At 50.4% G+C, this 17,850-nt stretch overlaps 2 protein-coding genes across 2 annotated transcripts in view; both read left to right on the plus strand.

Moving 5' to 3' along the window:
- The window catches only part of scfd1 (sec1 family domain containing 1), a 35,985-nt gene extending 27,305 nt beyond the window's left edge, over positions 1–8,680 (plus strand). Inside the window, exons 22-25 of the mRNA XM_036542872.1 lie at positions 638–671; positions 6,846–6,911; positions 7,234–7,302; positions 7,984–8,680. Coding sequence (XP_036398765.1) covers positions 638–671; positions 6,846–6,911; positions 7,234–7,302; positions 7,984–8,007 — 193 coding nt within the window. The 3' untranslated portion in view covers positions 8,008–8,680. The remainder of the gene's footprint in view (positions 1–637; positions 672–6,845; positions 6,912–7,233; positions 7,303–7,983) is intronic.
- Positions 8,681–9,584: 904 nt separating this feature from the next.
- On the plus strand, positions 9,585–13,682 carry opn6b (opsin 6, group member b). Its single transcript, XM_036542127.1, has 6 exons — positions 9,585–9,696; positions 9,895–10,100; positions 10,574–10,673; positions 12,076–12,180; positions 12,531–12,754; positions 13,215–13,682. The coding sequence occupies exons 1-6, from the start codon at positions 9,585–9,587 to the stop codon at positions 13,680–13,682; spliced, it is 1,215 nt and encodes a 404-aa protein (XP_036398020.1).
- Positions 13,683–17,850: the final 4,168 nt, after the last annotated feature.

The raw sequence follows: 17,850 nt of genomic DNA on the forward strand, positions 1-17,850 counted from the left end.
TTCTGTGCTCTGAACTCTTTTTCACCGCTTTTGAAAGATGATACTCTTCCTCTGACTTCGGTTTTTTTCACTGTGGTGAAGCACAGATTCTGTCCCTGTATGCTAACTAGAGTGAATGGGATACATTAGCAATAACACTGGCAGTTGCTACAGGAGTGGTAATTAAATGCTGAATAACACTTCTTTCATCTGTGTCCACAAATATGACATATGGCTGTCCTGATCCTATGAGACAGCACACCACAAAGTAATACCATTTTAAGCTTTACTGAGGCTGATGTTTAAATGCTCCACACTGTTGGTGTGTCTCTTTTTCATGCTCATATAGGTGTGTGTTAAATGGGTAGTGGGTTGACGGTCACACACGCCCTCGCGGAGATGTTGCAGTGAGAGACTGAGTTAATTACTGCAATGGAAAAAGCTCAGTCTTACAGGGAGTCCAGGCCACCAGCCTATTAGCCAGGTTTTGGCAGGGTGACTCTCGCCCGTCAGTAAATCCCACGCTAAGCCGCGGAGAGATTTGTTGGGCAGAATTTGGCAGCACTGTGTGACAGACAGCTCTGTGGAGAGCCATGTGCGCTGTGCTAACGCTGTGCTAACGCTGTCCCCCTCGTCCCCCCTTTCCCCTGTCCCACAGCTCCATCCCCAGGAACAAGAACCCCTTTCAGGAGGTGAGTCCTCAGATTCACAGCTGGGACTGAGTGTCCCTACACTCTCACAGCATGAAACTGCTGATGTCTCTGTGCGTCTCTCTCCCTCTGTGTCTCTGTGCGTCTCTCTCTCTCCCTCTGTGTCTCTGTGCGTCTCTCTCTCTCTCCCTCTGTGTCTCTGTGCGTCTCTCTCTCTCTCCCTCTGTGTCTCTGTGCGTCTCTCTCTCCCTCTGTGTCTCTGTGCGTCTCTCTCTCCCTCTGTGTCTCTGTGCGTCTCTCTCTCTCTCCCTCTGTGTCTCTGTGCGTCTCTCTCTCTCTCCCTCTGTGTCTCTGTGCGTCTCTCTCTCCCACTGTCTCTGTGCGTCTCTCTCTCCCTCTGTGTCTCTGTGCGTCTCTCTCTCTCTCTCTCCCTCTGTGTCTCTGTGCGTCTCTCTCTCTCTCTCCCTCTGTGTCTCTGTGCGTCTCTCTCTCTCTCCCTCTGTGTCTCTGTGCGTCTCTCTCTCTCTCCCTCTGTGTCTCTGTGCGTCTCTCTCTCCCTCTGTGTCTCTGTCCGTCTCTCTCTCTCTCCCTCTGTGTCTCTGTGCGTCTCTCTCTCTCCCTCTGTGTCTCTGTGCGTCTCTCTCTCTCTCTCTGTGTCTCTGTGCGTCTCTCTCTCTCTCTCCCTCTGTGTCTCTGTGCGTCTCTCTCTCCCTCTGTGTCTCTGTGCATCTCTCTCTCTCTCTCTCTCTCTGTCTCTGCGTCTCTCTCTCTCCCTCTGTGTCTCTGTGCGTCTCTCTCTCTCTCTGTGTCTCTGTGCGTCTCTCTCTCCCTCTGTGTCTCTGTGCGTCTCTCTCTCTCTCCCTCTGTGTCTCTGTGCGTCTCTCTCTCTCTCCCTCTGTGTCTCTGTGCGTCTCTCTCTCTCTCCCTCTGTGTCTCTGTGCGTCTCTCTCTCCCTCTGTGTCTCTGTGCGTCTCTCTCTCTCTCCCTCTGTGTCTCTGTGCGTCTCTCTCTCTCTCCCTCTGTGTCTCTGTGCGTCTCTCTCTCCCTCTGTGTCTCTGTGCGTCTCTCTCTCTCTCCCTCTGTGTCTCTGTGCGTCTCTCTCTCTCTCTCTGTGTCTCTGTGCGTCTCTCTCTCTCTCCCTCTGTGTCTCTGTGCGTCTCTCTCTCCCTCTGTGTCTCTGTGCATCTCTCTCTCTCTCTCTCTCTGTCTCTGCGTCTCTCTCTCTCTCCCTCTGTGTCTCTGTGCGTCTCTCTCTCTCTCTGTGTCTCTGTGCGTCTCTCTCTCCCTCTGTGTCTCTGTGCGTCTCTCTCTCCCTCTGTGTCTCTGTGCGTCTCTCTCTCTCTCCCTCTGTGTCTCTGTGCGTCTCTCTCTCTCTCCCTCTGTGTCTCTGTGCGTCTCTCTCTCTCTCTCTCTGTGTCTCTGTGCGTCTCTCTCCCTCTGTGTCTCTGTGCGTCTCTCTCTCTCTCCCTCTGTGTCTCTGTGCGTCTCTCTCTCTCTCTCTCTCTGTGTCTCTGTGCGTCTCTCTCCCTCTGTGTCTCTGTGCGTCTCTCTCTCTCCCTCCCTCTGTGTCTCTGTGCGTCTCTCTCTCCCTCTGTGTCTCTGTGCGTCTCTCTCTCTCTCTCCCTCTGTGTCTCTGTGCGTCTCTCTCTCCCTCTGTGTCTCTGTGCGTCTCTCTCTCCCTCCCTCTGTGTCTCTGTGCGTCTCTCTCTCTCTCCCTCTGTGTCTCTGTGCGTCTCTCTCTCTCTCTCTCTGTGTCTCTGTGCGTCTCTCTCTCTCTCCCTCTGTGTCTCTGTGCGTCTCTCTCTCTCTCTCTCTGTGTCTCTGTGCGTCTCTCTCTCTCTCCCTCTGTGTCTCTGTGCGTCTCTCTCTCTCTCCCTCTGTGTCTGTGCGTCTCTCTCTCCCTCTGTGTCTCTGTGCGTCTCTCTCTCCCTCTGTGTCTGTGCGTCTCTCTCTCTCTCCCTCTGTGTCTCTGTGCGTCTCTCTCTCTCTCTCTGTGTCTCTGTGCGTCTCTCTCTCTCTCCCTCTGTGTCTCTGTGCGTCTCTCTCTCCCTCTGTGTCTCTGTGCATCTCTCTCTCCCTCTGTGTCTGTGCGTCTCTCTCTCTCCCTCTGTGTCTCTGTGCGTCTCTCTCTCCCTCTGTGTCTGTGCGTCTCTCTCTCTCTCCCTCTGTGTCTCTGTGCGTCTCTCTCTCTCTCTCTCTGTGTCTCTGTGCGTCTCTCTCTCTCTCCCTCTGTGTCTCTGTGCGTCTCTCTCTCCCTCTGTGTCTCTGTGCATCTCTCTCTCTCTCTCTCTCTCTGTCTCTGCGTCTCTCTCTCTCTCTCTCTCTGTCTCTGCGTCTCTCTCTCTCTCCCTCTGTGTCTCTGTGCGTCTCTCTCTCTCTCTGTGTCTCTGTGCGTCTCTCTCTCCCTCTGTGTCTCTGTGCGTCTCTCTCTCTCTCCCTCTGTGTCTCTGTGCGTCTCTCTCTCTCTCCCTCTGTGTCTCTGTGCGTCTCTCTCTCTCTCCCTCTGTGTCTCTGTGCGTCTCTCTCTCTCTCCCTCTGTGTCTCTGTGCGTCTCTCTCTCCCTCTGTGTCTCTGTGCGTCTCTCTCTCCCTCTGTGTCTCTGTGCGTCTCTCTCTCCCTCCCTCTGTGTCTCTGTGCGTCTCTCTCTCCCTCTGTGTCTCTGTGCGTCTCTCTCTCTCTCTCTCTGTGTCTCTGTGCGTCTCTCTCTCTCTCCCTCTGTGTCTCTGTGCGTCTCTCTCTCCCTCTGTGTCTCTGTGCGTCTCTCTCTCTCTCTGTGTCTCTGTGCGTCTCTCTCTCTCTCCCTCTGTGTCTCTGTGCGTCTCTCTCTCTCTCTCCCTCTGTGTCTCTGTGCGTCTCTCTCTCTCTCTCCCTCTGTGTCTCTGTCCGTCTCTCTCTCTCTCCCTCTGTGTCTCTGTGCGTCTCTCTCTCCCTCCCACTGTGTCTCTGTGCGTCTCTCTCTCCCTCTGTGTCTCTGTGCGTCTCTCTCTCTCTCTCCCTCTGTGTCTCTGTGCGTCTCTCTCTCTCTCTCCCTCTGTGTCTCTGTGCGTCTCTCTCTCTCTCCCTCTGTGTCTCTGTGCGTCTCTCTCTCTCTCTCTCTGTGTCTCTGTGCGTCTCTCTCTCCCTCTGTGTCTGTGCGTCTCTCTCTCTCCCTCTGTGTCTCTGTGCGTCTCTCTCTCTCTCCCTCTGTGTCTCTGTGCGTCTCTCTCTCTCTCCCTCTGTGTCTCTGTGCGTCTCTCTCTCTCTCCCTCTGTGTCTCTGTGCGTCTCTCTCTCTCTCTCCCTCTGTGTCTCTGTGCGTCTCTCTCTCTCTCTCCCTCTGTGTCTCTGTCCGTCTCTCTCTCTCTCCCTCTGTGTCTCTGTGCGTCTCTCTCTCTCCCTCTGTGTCTCTGTGCGTCTCTCTCTCTCTCCCTCTGTGTCTCTGTGCGTCTCTCTCTCTCTCTCTCCCTCTGTGTCTCTGTGCGTCTCTCTCTCCCACTGTGTCTCTGTGCGTCTCTCTCTCCCTCTGTGTCTCTGTGCGTCTCTCTCTCTCTCTCTCCCTCTGTGTCTCTGTGCGTCTCTCTCTCTCTCTCCCTCTGTGTCTCTGTGCGTCTCTCTCTCTCTCCCTCTGTGTCTCTGTGCGTCTCTCTCTCCCTCTGTGTCTCTGTCCGTCTCTCTCTCTCTCCCTCTGTGTCTCTGTGCGTCTCTCTCTCTCTCCCTCTGTGTCTCTGTGCGTCTCTCTCTCTCTCTCTGTGTCTCTGTGCGTCTCTCTCTCCCTCCCTCTGTGTCTCTGTGCGTCTCTCTCTCTCTCCCTCTGTGTCTCTGTGCGTCTCTTTCCCTCTGTGTCTCTGTGCGTCTCTCTCTCCCTCCCTCTGTGTCTCTGTGCGTCTCTCTCTCTCTCTCTGTGTCTCTGTGCGTCTCTCTCTCCCTCCCTCTGTGTCTCTGTGCGTCTCTCTCTCCCTCTGTGTCTCTGTGCGTCTCTCTCTCTCTCCCTCTGTGTCTGTGCGTCTCTCTCTCTCTCCCTCTGTGTCTCTGTGCGTCTCTCTCTCTCTCCCTCTGTGTCTCTGTGCGTCTCTCTCTCTCTCCCTCTGTGTCTCTGTGCGTCTCTTTCCCTCTGTGTCTCTGTGCGTCTCTCTCTCTCTCCCTCTGTGTCTCTGTGCGTCTCTCTCTCTCTCCCTCTGTGTCTCTGTGCGTCTCTCTCTCTCTCCCTCTGTGTCTGTGCGTCTCTCTCTCCCTCTGTGTCTCTGTGCGTCTCTCTCTCCCTCTGTGTCTCTGTGCGTCTCTCTCTCCCTCCCTCTGTGTCTCTGTGCGTCTCTCTCTCCCTCTGTGTCTCTGTGCGTCTCTCTCTCTCTCTCTCTCTGTGTCTCTGTGCGTCTCTCTCTCTCTCCCTCTGTGTCTCTGTGCGTCTCTCTCTCCCTCTGTGTCTCTGTGCGTCTCTCTCTCTCTCTGTGTCTCTGTGCGTCTCTCTCTCTCTCCCTCTGTGTCTCTGTGCGTCTCTCTCTCTCTCTCCCTCTGTGTCTCTGTGCGTCTCTCTCTCTCTCCCTCTGTGTCTCTGTCCGTCTCTCTCTCTCTCTCTCCCTCTGTGTCTCTGTGCGTCTCTCTCTCCCACTGTGTCTCTGTGCGTCTCTCTCTCCCTCTGTGTCTCTGTGCGTCTCTCTCTCTCTCCCTCTGTGTCTCTGTGCGTCTCTCTCTCTCTCTCCCTCTGTGTCTCTGTGCGTCTCTCTCTCTCTCTCTCTGTGTCTCTGTGCGTCTCTCTCTCTCTCTGTGTCTCTGTGCGTCTCTCTCTCTCTCCCTCTGTGTCTCTGTGCGTCTCTCTCCCTCTGTGTCTCTGTGCGTCTCTCTCTCCCTCTGTGTCTCTGTGCGTCTCTCTCTCCCTCTGTGTCTCTGTGCGTCTCTCTCTCTCTCTCCCTCTGTGTCTCTGTGCGTCTCTCTCTCTCTCTCCCTCTGTGTCTCTGTGCGTCTCTCTCTCTCTCCCTCTGTGTCTCTGTGCGTCTCTCTCTCCCTCTGTGTCTCTGTGCGTCTCTCTCTCTCTCCCTCTGTGTCTCTGTGCGTCTCTCTCTCTCTCTCTCTGTGTCTCTGTGCGTCTCTCTCTCTCTCCCTCTGTGTCTCTGTGCGTCTCTCTCTCTCTCTCTGTCTCTGTGCGTCTCTCTCTCCCTCCCTCTGTGTCTCTGTGCGTCTCTCTCTCTCTCCCTCTGTGTCTCTGTGCGTCTCTTTCCCTCTGTGTCTCTGTGCGTCTCTCTCTCCCTCCCTCTGTGTCTCTGTGCGTCTCTCTCTCTCTCTCTGTGTCTCTGTGCGTCTCTCTCTCCCTCCCTCTGTGTCTCTGTGCGTCTCTCTCTCCCTCTGTGTCTCTGTGCGTCTCTCTCTCTCTCCCTCTGTGTCTGTGCGTCTCTCTCTCTCTCCCTCTGTGTCTCTGTGCGTCTCTCTCTCTCTCCCTCTGTGTCTCTGTGCGTCTCTCTCTCTCTCCCTCTGTGTCTCTGTGCGTCTCTTTCCCTCTGTGTCTCTGTGCGTCTCTCTCTCTCTCCCTCTGTGTCTCTGTGCGTCTCTCTCTCCCTCTGTGTCTCTGTGCGTCTCTCTCTCTCTCTCTGTGTCTCTGTGCGTCTCTCTCTCCCTCCCTCTGTGTCTCTGTGCGTCTCTCTCTCTCTCCCTCTGTGTCTCTGTGCGTCTCTTTCCCTCTGTGTCTCTGTGCGTCTCTCTCTCCCTCCCTCTGTGTCTCTGTGCGTCTCTCTCTCTCTCTCTGTGTCTCTGTGCGTCTCTCTCTCTCTCCCTCTGTGTCTCTGTGCGTCTCTCTCTCCCTCTGTGTCTCTGTGCGTCTCTCTCTCTCTCCCTCTGTGTCTCTGTGCGTCTCTCTCTCTCTCTCTCTGTGTCTCTGTGCGTCTCTCTCTCCCTCTGTGTCTCTGTGCGTCTCTCTCTCTCTCCCTCTGTGTCTCTGTGCGTCTCTCTCTCTCTCCCTCTGTGTCTCTGTGCGTCTCTCTCTCTCTCCCTCTGTGTCTCTGTGCGTCTCTCTCTCTCTCCCTCTGTGTCTCTGTGCGTCTCTCTCTCCCTCTGTGTCTCTGTGCGTCTCTCTCTCTCTCCCTCTGTGTCTCTGTATGTCTGGTATGTGTCTCTGTGCTGTCTCTGTCATTGTGAGTCTATGTGTGTATGTATTGTATAATCAGTACTCTGAGGCCTCGTATAGACTTCAGTGCAGTAATGCTCAGGGTTGAGAGGATGATGGGGTGACCACATGTCTTTTGTTTTGTAGGCCATTGTGTTTGTAGTTGGAGGAGGCAACTACATTGAATATCAGAACCTTGTTGACTACACCAAGGTGAGCTTCTTCACTTTATGAAAAATACAAATGTCATTTACAGTCGACAAAGACAAGGATTTAACAAAGTGCCACTGTTTCTCCATGGCTGTAGATCAAACACTTTTATTTAAAACCTGCAGTAGGGCATGCCTGTGGTAATTCTCCGGGGTGATTGTGTGGGGTAATTCAGTGGGGCAGCTGTGTGGTGACGGTGTGGGGTAATTCAGTGGGGCAGCTGTGTGGTGACAGTGTGGGGTAATTCAGTGGGGCAGCTGTGTGGTGACGGTGTGGGGTAATTCAGTGGGGCAGCTGTGGTGACGGTGTGCTCTGTGCTCCGCAGGCGAAGCAGGGGAAACGGGTTCTGTACGGCTGCAGTGAGCTCTTCAACGCCGCCCAGTTCATCAAACAGGTAACTGCAGCAGGCCGAAGGACGGACGGACACACACACAAACACACACACGCACATACACACACACACAGCAGCCAGAGAGTCCGATGCACACACGCACAGCAGCCAGAGAGTCCGATGCAGACATGCACGCGCGCACGCACGCACACACATGAAGACACACACACGCACACACACACGCAGAGCAGCCAGAGAGTCCGATGAGCCTGAGAGCCAGCTGCTGTCACTCCGCACACTCACCGTTTCTGTGTGCACTGTACTGCTGCCTTTAATGCTGTCAGTGAAAGAGTTCTGTGGGCAGGCTGAACATGTGGCTTTCTGAGTATGTGTTTAACTATAATCATAGTTACGATTGTCATAATGTCTTCTCACAGGTATTACTGCCATGATACCTTCAATTATTCTGGTTGAAAGTCTGTTCTTTGTGAAAGTTTCTATGGAGGAAAAATACTCTGAATCACTACAAAACATTTAAAGTGTTAAATCATAACAGTGTTGCATCAAGAAGGTTCTCCTGTAAAGGTGTATCAGGATTATTATTATAATAAAATTCCTGCTGTATAAGTTGGTAAATTTTTAACCGTGTAAGTCACTCTGGATAAATAATAATGTAACAGAGTGGAGTGTATTAACTGTGAATCTGTTCTGTTTCATTTATTATTGATGTTTGTGTTTGTGCAGCTTTCCCAGCTCGGCCAGAATTGAAGCTTCAGAAATGGCTCCTTTTTCAGTGCTGAACTGCAATGAAGACCCGAGTGAAAAGAGGGCGAGCCGAGCTGACCTGCGTCTCCCCAGATGCTCCAGCTGCAATTCCATACATTTGATAGCGTTTACTAATCGAATTCCTTGGTTCAACTCCATCACTGTACACAAGCAAAAAATAAAGTTTAACTATCGTACACATCATGGTCTTATTGTCTAAAGTTGGCAGTCCATTCCTCACCAAGATTTTTGTCTGGCTATAGTTATATTTTGAAGTTAATCTTCGGTCACCTAAAATAGTCTCTATATTCAATTTTGCTGTATTAATACTTCCCATATGTTATCCTAAATGTTCCACTGTTTATTGTCATGAGATGTACATTTGTTTTCAGAGTAAAAGATGTGATTTACATCAAATGAATACCCAATTTGCATTTTTTATGTAATTTTTTAATTTTATTTTCATTGGTAATGTTGCACTGAAATGCCATATGCACTCTCCTCTACATGGTCTCATTTTAAACAATCCGAACTTCATTCTGCGGGGACGGCAGCCATGTCAGCGTACCCACACTAAACCTGTGCATTGCTCTGGAAAAGGGGACGTGTGAAGTGTGTATAAGTAATAACAACAGCTGGATTTCATGATGACACCGCGTACTGCTTGTGCTCCTCTGTGGCTGTAATGAGATTGTAATCATTCCTGCTGCTTGTGTTGGCCGAGTATATTTCTGCTGCATTAAAATCATGATTTAGCAAAATAGGCCAGAGAATGAGTTCAGTACAAGTCAGTGTTTTTAAACTTTCAAAAAGTGATATCAAATAAATGCGAGTTCCAAATCCTGACTAAATTTCGGGAACCCAAAGTAAACGGGGGCGAGAGATCCAATTGCTTTTTCAAAAAATATTCTGACTTCTGAGCTGTAACGCCATGACACAATTCAGTTTCATCACCTGTCATTCATGCAATACCTGAAAGATGAGCCACGTTTGTTCTCTCAGTTAACGTGATTCACTCTGTTCAGAGTGGCATAGAACAGAAGTGCAAAGCTCCCCCAGACGCATCTCCAGGGGAAGGCCGGGGAATTACGCGCTCACATGTGATATCTCATTCGTGAGAAAATATCTGCTGTGGTTTTTAATGTTAATGTCAATGTTCCATTGGATCAAGGAGCCTCAGAACTCGCCAATTACAAAGATCAAAAGACCAGGACAAGCAAGACAAACGTGCTTCATGCTACTACTTCATTGCCAGAAAATCACGCTCTCTAATGAGATTTAAAGGTTAGGCTAACGTCGCAGATGCAATTGTGTACAGTTTGTCCTGTCTCACCTCCCCTAACCCCTACAGCCGCAGAAAAGACGGCTTTACGGAGACAGATTGAGGGCGACGCGTCCCCACACACAGCAGCGAGCGTCACAGTTTCACTGCTTCCCCTCAGCCGGTGCTCTGATTTTAGGCGACCTTGTGCATTTTACACTTCAGTGAAATGCATCTGCAGTGCATACGGTAACATTCAGCCTTTTGTTTCCACTGAAGCTTAGTTCTGGGAGATTGAGAGCTTCACCGGCACGTCCTGATGGAGCCCGCGGTGCTGACGGAGAGCTCCGGGTTTCAGGGGCTAAATGTGACACTGTACAGCGTCTCCGAGGGAGGAGAAACCGCCATCGGCATTTACCTGGTGCTATTAGGTAATTTTGTAGATTGTCGAATGTGGTTATAAAATGAATTGACATAAAATGTTATGTTGAATTCGGACATAAACGATTCTGGAAAATAATTGCTGGGCAAATCATTGAGAATAATCGATGGAATGAAATGAAGAAACAATGTCATTGTCTTGTTTTTTAATCCCATTCACCTACTTTAAATGTGTTCCTGCTCTATAGGCTGGCTGTCGTGGATTGGAAATGGGATAGTCATTGTAATCATGGCTAAACAAAGGAAAAGTCTCGAACCACAGGAGTTTCTCATACTGAACCTTGCAGTGTCTGATGCCAGTATTTCCATTTTCGGCTACTCCCGCGGCATCCTCGAAGTCTTCAACGTGTTCAGGGATAACAGCTTCCTGATAAATTCAATATGGACCTGTAGGGTAAGAACAAGTTCAGTGTTGCTTTGTTGCGCCCCAGATTTTAAATATAATAGTTATTTTAAATCTGTCTTTAACCAAGCTGAATGGAAAATGGGCCAAACAACTCATTCAACTAATTCCTGCTTTAAAAAAAGCAACTGAGGTGATGTTTGGGGGTGCACTCTAGCAACAAGCAGCACCACTACTGAAGCTGTGCAGAGCTTTCCATCATGACACTTTGTGCCGAGTTTAAAATACTTTTGTATGTTTTTTAAGAATAAAAATGTATACCTATTTGGTGTATGGTGCACAGTACCCAACCACATAATTGCTAAGGGTTTTGTCATGGTGAAAAACCATAAGAACACAAACACTTCAGCACCCAGTTATTTTGGAGTTGCACCCCTAACAGCAGGTGAGGGCCGTGAGATGCGGCTCTCAGGAATTACCCAGCAGCCTCGGCTCGCTCTGAACGGGGTGTGTATCTCTGCCAGGTGGACGGCTTCCTAATCCTGCTCTTCGGCCTGATCAGCATCAACACGCTGACAGCCATCAGTGTCATCCGCTACATCAAAGGATGCCAGCCTCAGCACGGTATGCCCCGCTTCTGCCAAGCTGGCGCAGGGACAGCCCGCATGGCCCTCTGGAGGGGAGCGGGGGCAGGTGTGGGGGGCAGGGCAGGGGGGGCAGGTGCAAGGGGCAGGTGCAGGAGGCAGTAGGGGCTCTGAGACCCTCCGCTCCGCTCCGGTGAGGCCCTTGGGCCGGCTGGATCTCAGCCTGTATTGGGCCACGCAGGCCTTCAGCCTCTACGGAATATGAATATCAGCACAAAGCATAAAGCTTATTACTATATGCTTGCTACCGATTACTGTTACTGCTTCAGTATCAAGAGAAGGGATTCGTCGTGAGTTTTAGGAGTGGTATTAGGAGTAAAAAACAGCTACCTTCGCCAGTGAAGGTCACTGAATTTGACTCAGAAAATCGCTGAAAACCACAGATAATGATTATGACCGACTGGTATTGTGGGTGTAGGTGTTTTAGCACCTACACCAGGATGACACATCGGGGCTACCCTGGGCACTGTGAAGGGCAGCACAGACAGCAGTCGAGAGAAGATGCCAGAATGTTTACATGGTGCAGTCAGCATGTGGCACAGATCAGCAGAGCTCTGCTCGTGTGAGCATATGAGCATACGGTCTGTGTCTCAGTGAGCTAATCTCTCTGTACTGTCCACAGTTCATTCCACAGTTCTGTCTCCAGCACAGCGGCAGGCAGCGATAAGCAGCACCTAAAACACTTTCATTTACCACTGATCACGATAACGAAGGGGAACAAATTCTTTCTCTGATCTTCATGAGCTGAACAACAGTTTATTTCCAGTATCTGATCACATTTCACTCAGCACTGATGGTTTGGTAACATTATTCTGACTGCATAATACTTTACTACAGTGTAAGGTACTTGGAGATCTTCAAGTGAAAACATTTTTACAATTTCAATAATATTTTTACATTTCAACAATATTCATTTTGCTCACTACCTTACCTGTTTCGAAAGCTGGCAGGAATGTTTCTTTTGATGGATCTGTAGCTGGCTGCTCTGTTAAAGACAAGGAGAAGACAGGACAGTGTTTCTGTCTCTAAAATAAAAGGCCATGAGGAGATGGCCTTGTTTCTAAACACATTTATCTGTAAATTAAATTACAAATTACAAATTATTACTATTTTAATTATTTGATAATTTATATGGATTGCAGCATCTGGAGCAATTAAGGCAAATTTACAGTTGGTTTTTGTAATGCAATTTAGCCTAACTGGTCCCTACTTGCTTTGGGTGTGTCATTAGCACAGCTGCATTATGTGGTAAAGAGATGCACTACAGCAGAAGCATTTACAGTGATTGAATGTCTCTCTCATGCATGCGTGTCTTTGGCACACACCACCCCAGCTGAAGGGAATATGGCTGCGCTCTGGTTTGTGTGTTTCCCCTCATCCAGCTCACCGCATAGACAAGCGTAGTGCGGCTCTGGTGATAGCAGCTATCTGGCTCAACTCCCTCTTCTGGTCAGGCTCGCCTCTCCTGGGCTGGGGCAGTTATAAAGGTGAGCCCTGATCCAAACTGCCTCCTACCCCCCTTGGCTTCAACCAAACCGCTTTTAATCTGTGTGTGTGCTGTTAAAATTGTTAAGTGGGTATAATCAGAGTGCTTAACTCCCAGTTGATATTTATTACTCACCTGCCCCCACCATCTGTTTTCCATTGACCTGCCACCAGGTGCACTCCCTAGATCAGACAGGTGTTTACAGGTGGGGCAGAGGGGGGACCTCAGTGCCTCAGGAGTGAAAACCTGATTTCACTCGGAGACTGAAAGGCATGGAGCGTCAGAGTTTTCTCTGATTTCACTGAGACGCTTGAAGGCGTGGAGCATCAGCGTTCTCTCTGATTTCCGCAGGGCGTAAGTACGGTACCTGTGAGATCGACTGGGTGCAGGCTCTCGTCTCCCTGCCCTACAAGCTCTACGTCATCAGCGTCTTCCTCTTCAACTTCTTTGTGCCGGTCGTCATCATCGTCTTCTCCTATGTCTCTATCATCCGCACGGTGAACTCCAGCCACAGGTCCACCCGAGGGAGCCAGGTCAGCGACAGACAGAGGCAGATGGAGCGCAGCGTCACCGGGGTAAGCAAGCATCACCCTAACCCTAACCCCTGAGCCAATCACAACACCCTAACCCTAACCCCTGAGCCAATCACAACATCCTAACCCCTGAGCCAATCACAGCACCCTAACCCTAACCCCTGAGCCAATCACAACACCCTAACCCTAACCTCTGATCCAATCACAACACCACCCTAACCCTAACCCCTGATCCAATCACAGCATCAGCCACTGTCCCAATCACAACATCACCCAGCCCCTGAGCCAATCACAGCACCACCCAGCCCCTGATCCAATCACAGCATCACCCAGCCCCTGAGCCAATCACAACATCACCCAGCCCCTGATCCAATCACAGCATCACCCAGCCCCTGAGCCAATCTCAACATCACCCAGCCCCTGATCCAATCACAGCAGCAGCAGGGTGAGTCCAGTGAAGCCAGCGGCTGTTGAGGTGCTGAATGTGGGTTACTTCCTGCAGGTGTCCTTCATGCTGTGCACGGCCTTCCTGGTGGCCTGGTCTCCGTACGCCGTCATCTCCATGTGGTCGGCCTGTGGGTACCAGGTCCCCCCACTCACCAGCATCATGGCCAGCCTCTTCGCCAAGTCCGCCAGCTTCTACAACCCCCTTATTTACATCAGCATGAGCTCCAGGTTCCGGCAGGACCTACAAGCCCTGTTCGGCTGCCTGCAGCCGGACACACCCCTCAGCGCCAGCCCTCCCCAGCAGCGCCCCCTGGAGGTAGAACGGGTCCAGATCAAAGTGGAGCAGCCAGAGAAGCCGGCCCAGCCTGACAACCTGGACTCAGGGGTGGAGGTGGGGCACAATGACAGCACCCATGACAGTGGCCAAGAGGAGGGGGCAGAGCCTGAGGCCCAGGCACACAGCCCGGCCGCAGCCGAGCGTACCGCATTCCCCAGGAAGCAGAGCGACTCGGGTCGTCTGTGAGCCCCTCTCCCGGGGCACGGCGCCTGTGTGGCCGACAGTGCGGCTCTATCCTTCTCCTGCTGTGGCTCTCTCTCCCGCTGCTGCTCTCTCCTTCTCCTCCTGCTGCTGCTCTCTCCTGCAGCTGCTCTCTCCTCCTGCTGCTGCTCTCTCCCGCTGCTGCTCTCTCCTTCTCCTGCTGTGGCTCTCTCTCCCGCTGCTGCTCTCTCCTTCTCCTGCTGTGGCTCTCTCTCCCGCTGCTGCTCTCTCCTTCTCCTGCTGTGGCTCTCTCTCCTTCTCCTGCTGTGGCTCTCTCTCCTTCTCCTGCTGTGGCTCTCTCTCCTTCTCCTGCAGCTGCTCTCTCCTCCTGCTGCTGCTCTCTCCCGCTGCTGCTCTCTCCTTCTCCTGCTGTGGCTCTCTCTCCTTCTCCTGCTGTGGCTCTCTCTCCTTCTCCTGCTGTTCTCTCTCCTTCTCCTGCAGCTGCTCTCTCCCGCTGCTGTTCTCTCTCCTTCTCCTGCAGCTGCTCTCTCCCGCTGCTGTTCTCTCTCCTTCTCCTGCTGTGGCTCTCTCCCGCTGCTGTTCTCTCTCCTTCTCCTGCTGCTGCTCTCTCCCGCTGCTGCTCTCTCCTTCTCCTGCTGTGGCTCTTTCTCCTTCTCCTGCTGTGGCTCTCTCTCCTTCTCCTGCTGTGGCTCTCTCTCCTTCTCCTGCTGTGGCTCTTTCTCCTTCTCCTGCAGCTGCTCTCTCCCGCTGCTGCTCTCTCTCCTTCTCCTGCAGCTGCTCTCTCCTCCATTACCGTATGGAGCTGCAGCCTCACTCTACAGCAGGGCGGAGCTGTAGGGAGGGTAGCAGAAAGATGCAGATTAAGATCAAAGGCTGCTGCTCTCCTCATGCTGAACTGAACTGCCTCACTAAAGATTTTGAGCTCTCAGCCATGCAGGTGTGTCTGCTGAGCAAAGAGGACAGTTTACTGTACTATACTGATCTCTATTGTACTGACATATTGATCTCTGTTGTATTGATTGATTTTGTATTAACACAATTTCATTGACAAACCTTAAATAATAATTCCCAGAGAAAACACTTCTAAACTGGATGCAATATGCTGTGCTTTATGGTAAAGAAGGAATGCTCAGCTCTGATTCAATAACCTAAGATGTATTTTCATTTAAAAAAGATGCAATACAAAGATGTATTTTTACATTGTGTTGTTCAAGTTGACCAGCTTTATTCTGTATTAATATGCAGATTTGCAAAACATGTTCCATTAGTGATGATGTTGTCTCAAAAAATCTGCATCCTGTCTAGATTTTAAAAATGTTTTCATTGGAAATACTGTACCTCCAAGTACCTTTACGCTGTAAAGTATGTTTAAAAATAAATAAATAAATAAAAAGCTGTTTTATGAAAGACTGCAGTGCTCACCCCAATATCTGCACTTTAACTTTCCTCAGGCACCAGAGCATGAACAGGCAAAATGACTACATCTACACAGAAATCTTTATATACATCTCTCCATATATTTCTATGTTTCTTTTCATGTCTTTATATCTATCGATGAACTTTGGACAGGAGGTGTGGAAAAACTATGTTTATTAATATATAGAAAAAGGCATATACATGGAGGTGTGTTTGGGTGAGAGACTGTGGAGGAAGCTGAGAGGGGCCACAGCACTGCTCCTGACTGCACTCCTCAGAAAAGCTCAACTGTTCCCAAGCACTGGACAGGACAGCTGTTCCTGACTCATATTTATTTCTAGTGTGAAATACTCTGAAATAAAAAGGTAAACAGTCTGCTTAAGCAAAAGTGAAATTGCCTGTTGAAGAACACGATGTTGCAAGCTCTAATAATGATTTTTACGGATTTTCCCACCTCTCTGTGTGCCGCAGGGTTAGCTTTCACCTGTCTGTGTGCCGCAGGGTTAGGGTTGGCTTTCACTTGTCTGTGTGCCGCAGGGTTAGGGTTAGCTTTCACCTGTCTGCGTGCCGCAGGGTTAGGGTTAGCTTTCACCTGTCTGTGTGCCGCAGGGTTAGGGTTGGCTTTCACCTGTCTGCGTGCTGCAGGGTTAGGGTTAGCTTTCACCTGTCTGCGTGCCGCAGGGTTAGGGTTAGCTTTCACCTGTCTGCGTGCCGCAGGCTGCACCCCAGAGGCTCAGAAACACATGCAGGCTTTGCTGTTTGCAGCGCCCAGCGACTCCAGTGGAGTAGCATGAACAGGTCAAACAGAGTTCACCCAAAATAAATAATAATAATAAGAGCATCGCTGGGGAGGGCGACACTGGCGGACATTACACTGAGATTCACACCAGGGGCTGGAGAGGAGCAGCATCTCTCTGCAAATGTGCGCTAATCACCCCCTAACGAGCAGAGGAACCCGCTGCAATAAAAGCCCTAATCACCCCCTAACGAGCAGAGGAACCCGCTGCAATAAAAGCCCTAATCACCCCCTCACGAGCAGAGGAACCCGCTGCAATAAAAGCCCTAATCACCCCCTCACAAGCAGAGGAACCCGCTGCAATAAAAGCCCCCTATGACCCCAAGCTGCTAATCCGCAGTGCCACGCCCCCTGCCCTGGGGGGGGTGATGCCAACTTTTTCCTGCTTTCAGCTCCACAGCTCTGAAGCAGAACACTGATGTTTTCATAATAACACATATTAGTCTTTGGAACACTTAACAGGGTGGAATATTTTAACAGCCCACATGAACTGTGTGACAAAGAGCCAAAACCAGGGACTTGTGCTCTGACTGGGGAGTGGGAGTGGGGGGGGGGGGGGGGGGTGGGGTCCAGAGAGTGACCCCAAAGTGAGGCTCTCCGCCCTGAGACCACGCCTCTCACAGGATCACATTGGGCTAAACGTGAGCGAACAGACAGCAGGCGAGAGCTCTCCTTACAGCAACAACACACAACAAACCGCAACTCCAAGAAAACCGTAAAAGCATGAAATGCTATTATCGAGGCGCCACACGCTTCTTGGAACAAGTGGCTGGCTCACGAGCTGCAACTTTATATGTATATCTCATTTTATTACTGCATTACTATGTCATCATGTCAGCTTTAATCAACAATGACACTGATGATTTCCACAAAAAGGTTTTTGTTCCAAATGTTTTCTGCTTCTCAATCTACAGTGAAATGTCAGATCCAACATGAAGAGAATTCAGCGGAACCATTCTTTAATAATTCTGAGGTAGTAAGCTCAGTGCTGTAACTCACATATAACAACTCACACACCATAACTCATATATCTCATTATTCTATGTTTACTCACCTATACTAAAAACAACGAGTCCTAGTTAATCATTTCATAATAAATTTTCATATTTATAGGACAAGCACATACACTTTTGAGTTGGCGTATATGGCTGTTATTACATTTTTAATCCAGCAGGCTGTCATGAAAACTGTTGCAGCAGGTAGGGTAGGTAGAGCATATGGAATTGTGGGGGATATTCTGGGTTTCACTGTAACAGGAGGCAGAGAGGAGACACAGGCATTGACGGACTGCATGGCCATCTGGAGACAGAGCAGCCAGAGTACAGCTGCCTGCAGGGGGCAGGGAGGGGCAGTGTGTGAACAATATACTATTACCACTGCTACTCCTGCTAATACTACCACTAGTGCCTCTATTATTACTGTTATTACCAACACAACTTCCAGCGAGAAGAACCTTTACAAAGAGACTTTTGATTGTGGAAATCTGCTACCCTGCTTTCCATGCCGCTGAGGGCTTGGCACAGCCTATATCTCGTGGTGGGAAGCTCGTTTACAGCTCGTTTACAGCTCGTTGCTGCTCGTTCACTGCTCGTTGCTGCTCATTCACTGCTCGTTGCTGCTCATTCACTGCTCGTTTACAGCTCGTTGCTGCTCATTCACTGCTCGTTTACAGCTCGTTCACTGCTCGTTGCTGCTCGTTCACTGCTCATTCACTGCTCGTTGCTGCTCGTTCTCACACAGAGCCAATTCATTTGATTCAGTTCATCACAAAGAGCCAGGTCAGCGATTACCTTGCCTTTTACACTGCGTTCAGCAGGCGTAAGGCGGCTCAGTGCTGTTAGGAGCGGTAAATAAGCACAGACTCTGTGATGCAGGAGCACACGGCTGTTTACGGCAGGCATGTGTGCACCTCTAACATGCTCTCATTTTTACTCCTGCATCACTGATACCAAGTAAGAATTCAGGAAAATAAAAGCTGTG

The sequence above is a fragment of the Megalops cyprinoides genome, chromosome 12 (genome assembly GCF_013368585.1).
Source record: "Megalops cyprinoides isolate fMegCyp1 chromosome 12, fMegCyp1.pri, whole genome shotgun sequence".
In the NCBI taxonomy this organism is placed as follows: Eukaryota; Metazoa; Chordata; class Actinopteri; order Elopiformes; family Megalopidae; genus Megalops; species Megalops cyprinoides.

Bases quoted from the DNA above. Each gene is read 5' to 3' on its own strand.
- opn6b (XM_036542127.1), top strand. From the start codon at position 9,585: ATGGAGCCCGCGGTGCTGACGGAGAGCTCCGGGTTTCAGGGGCTAAAT. The intron at 9,697-9,894 runs GTAATTTTGTAG...CCTGCTCTATAG, and splicing joins CATTTACCTGGTGCTATTAG to GCTGGCTGTCGTGGATTGGA. The intron at 12,181-12,530 runs GTGAGCCCTGAT...TGATTTCCGCAG, and splicing joins GGGCTGGGGCAGTTATAAAG to GGCGTAAGTACGGTACCTGT.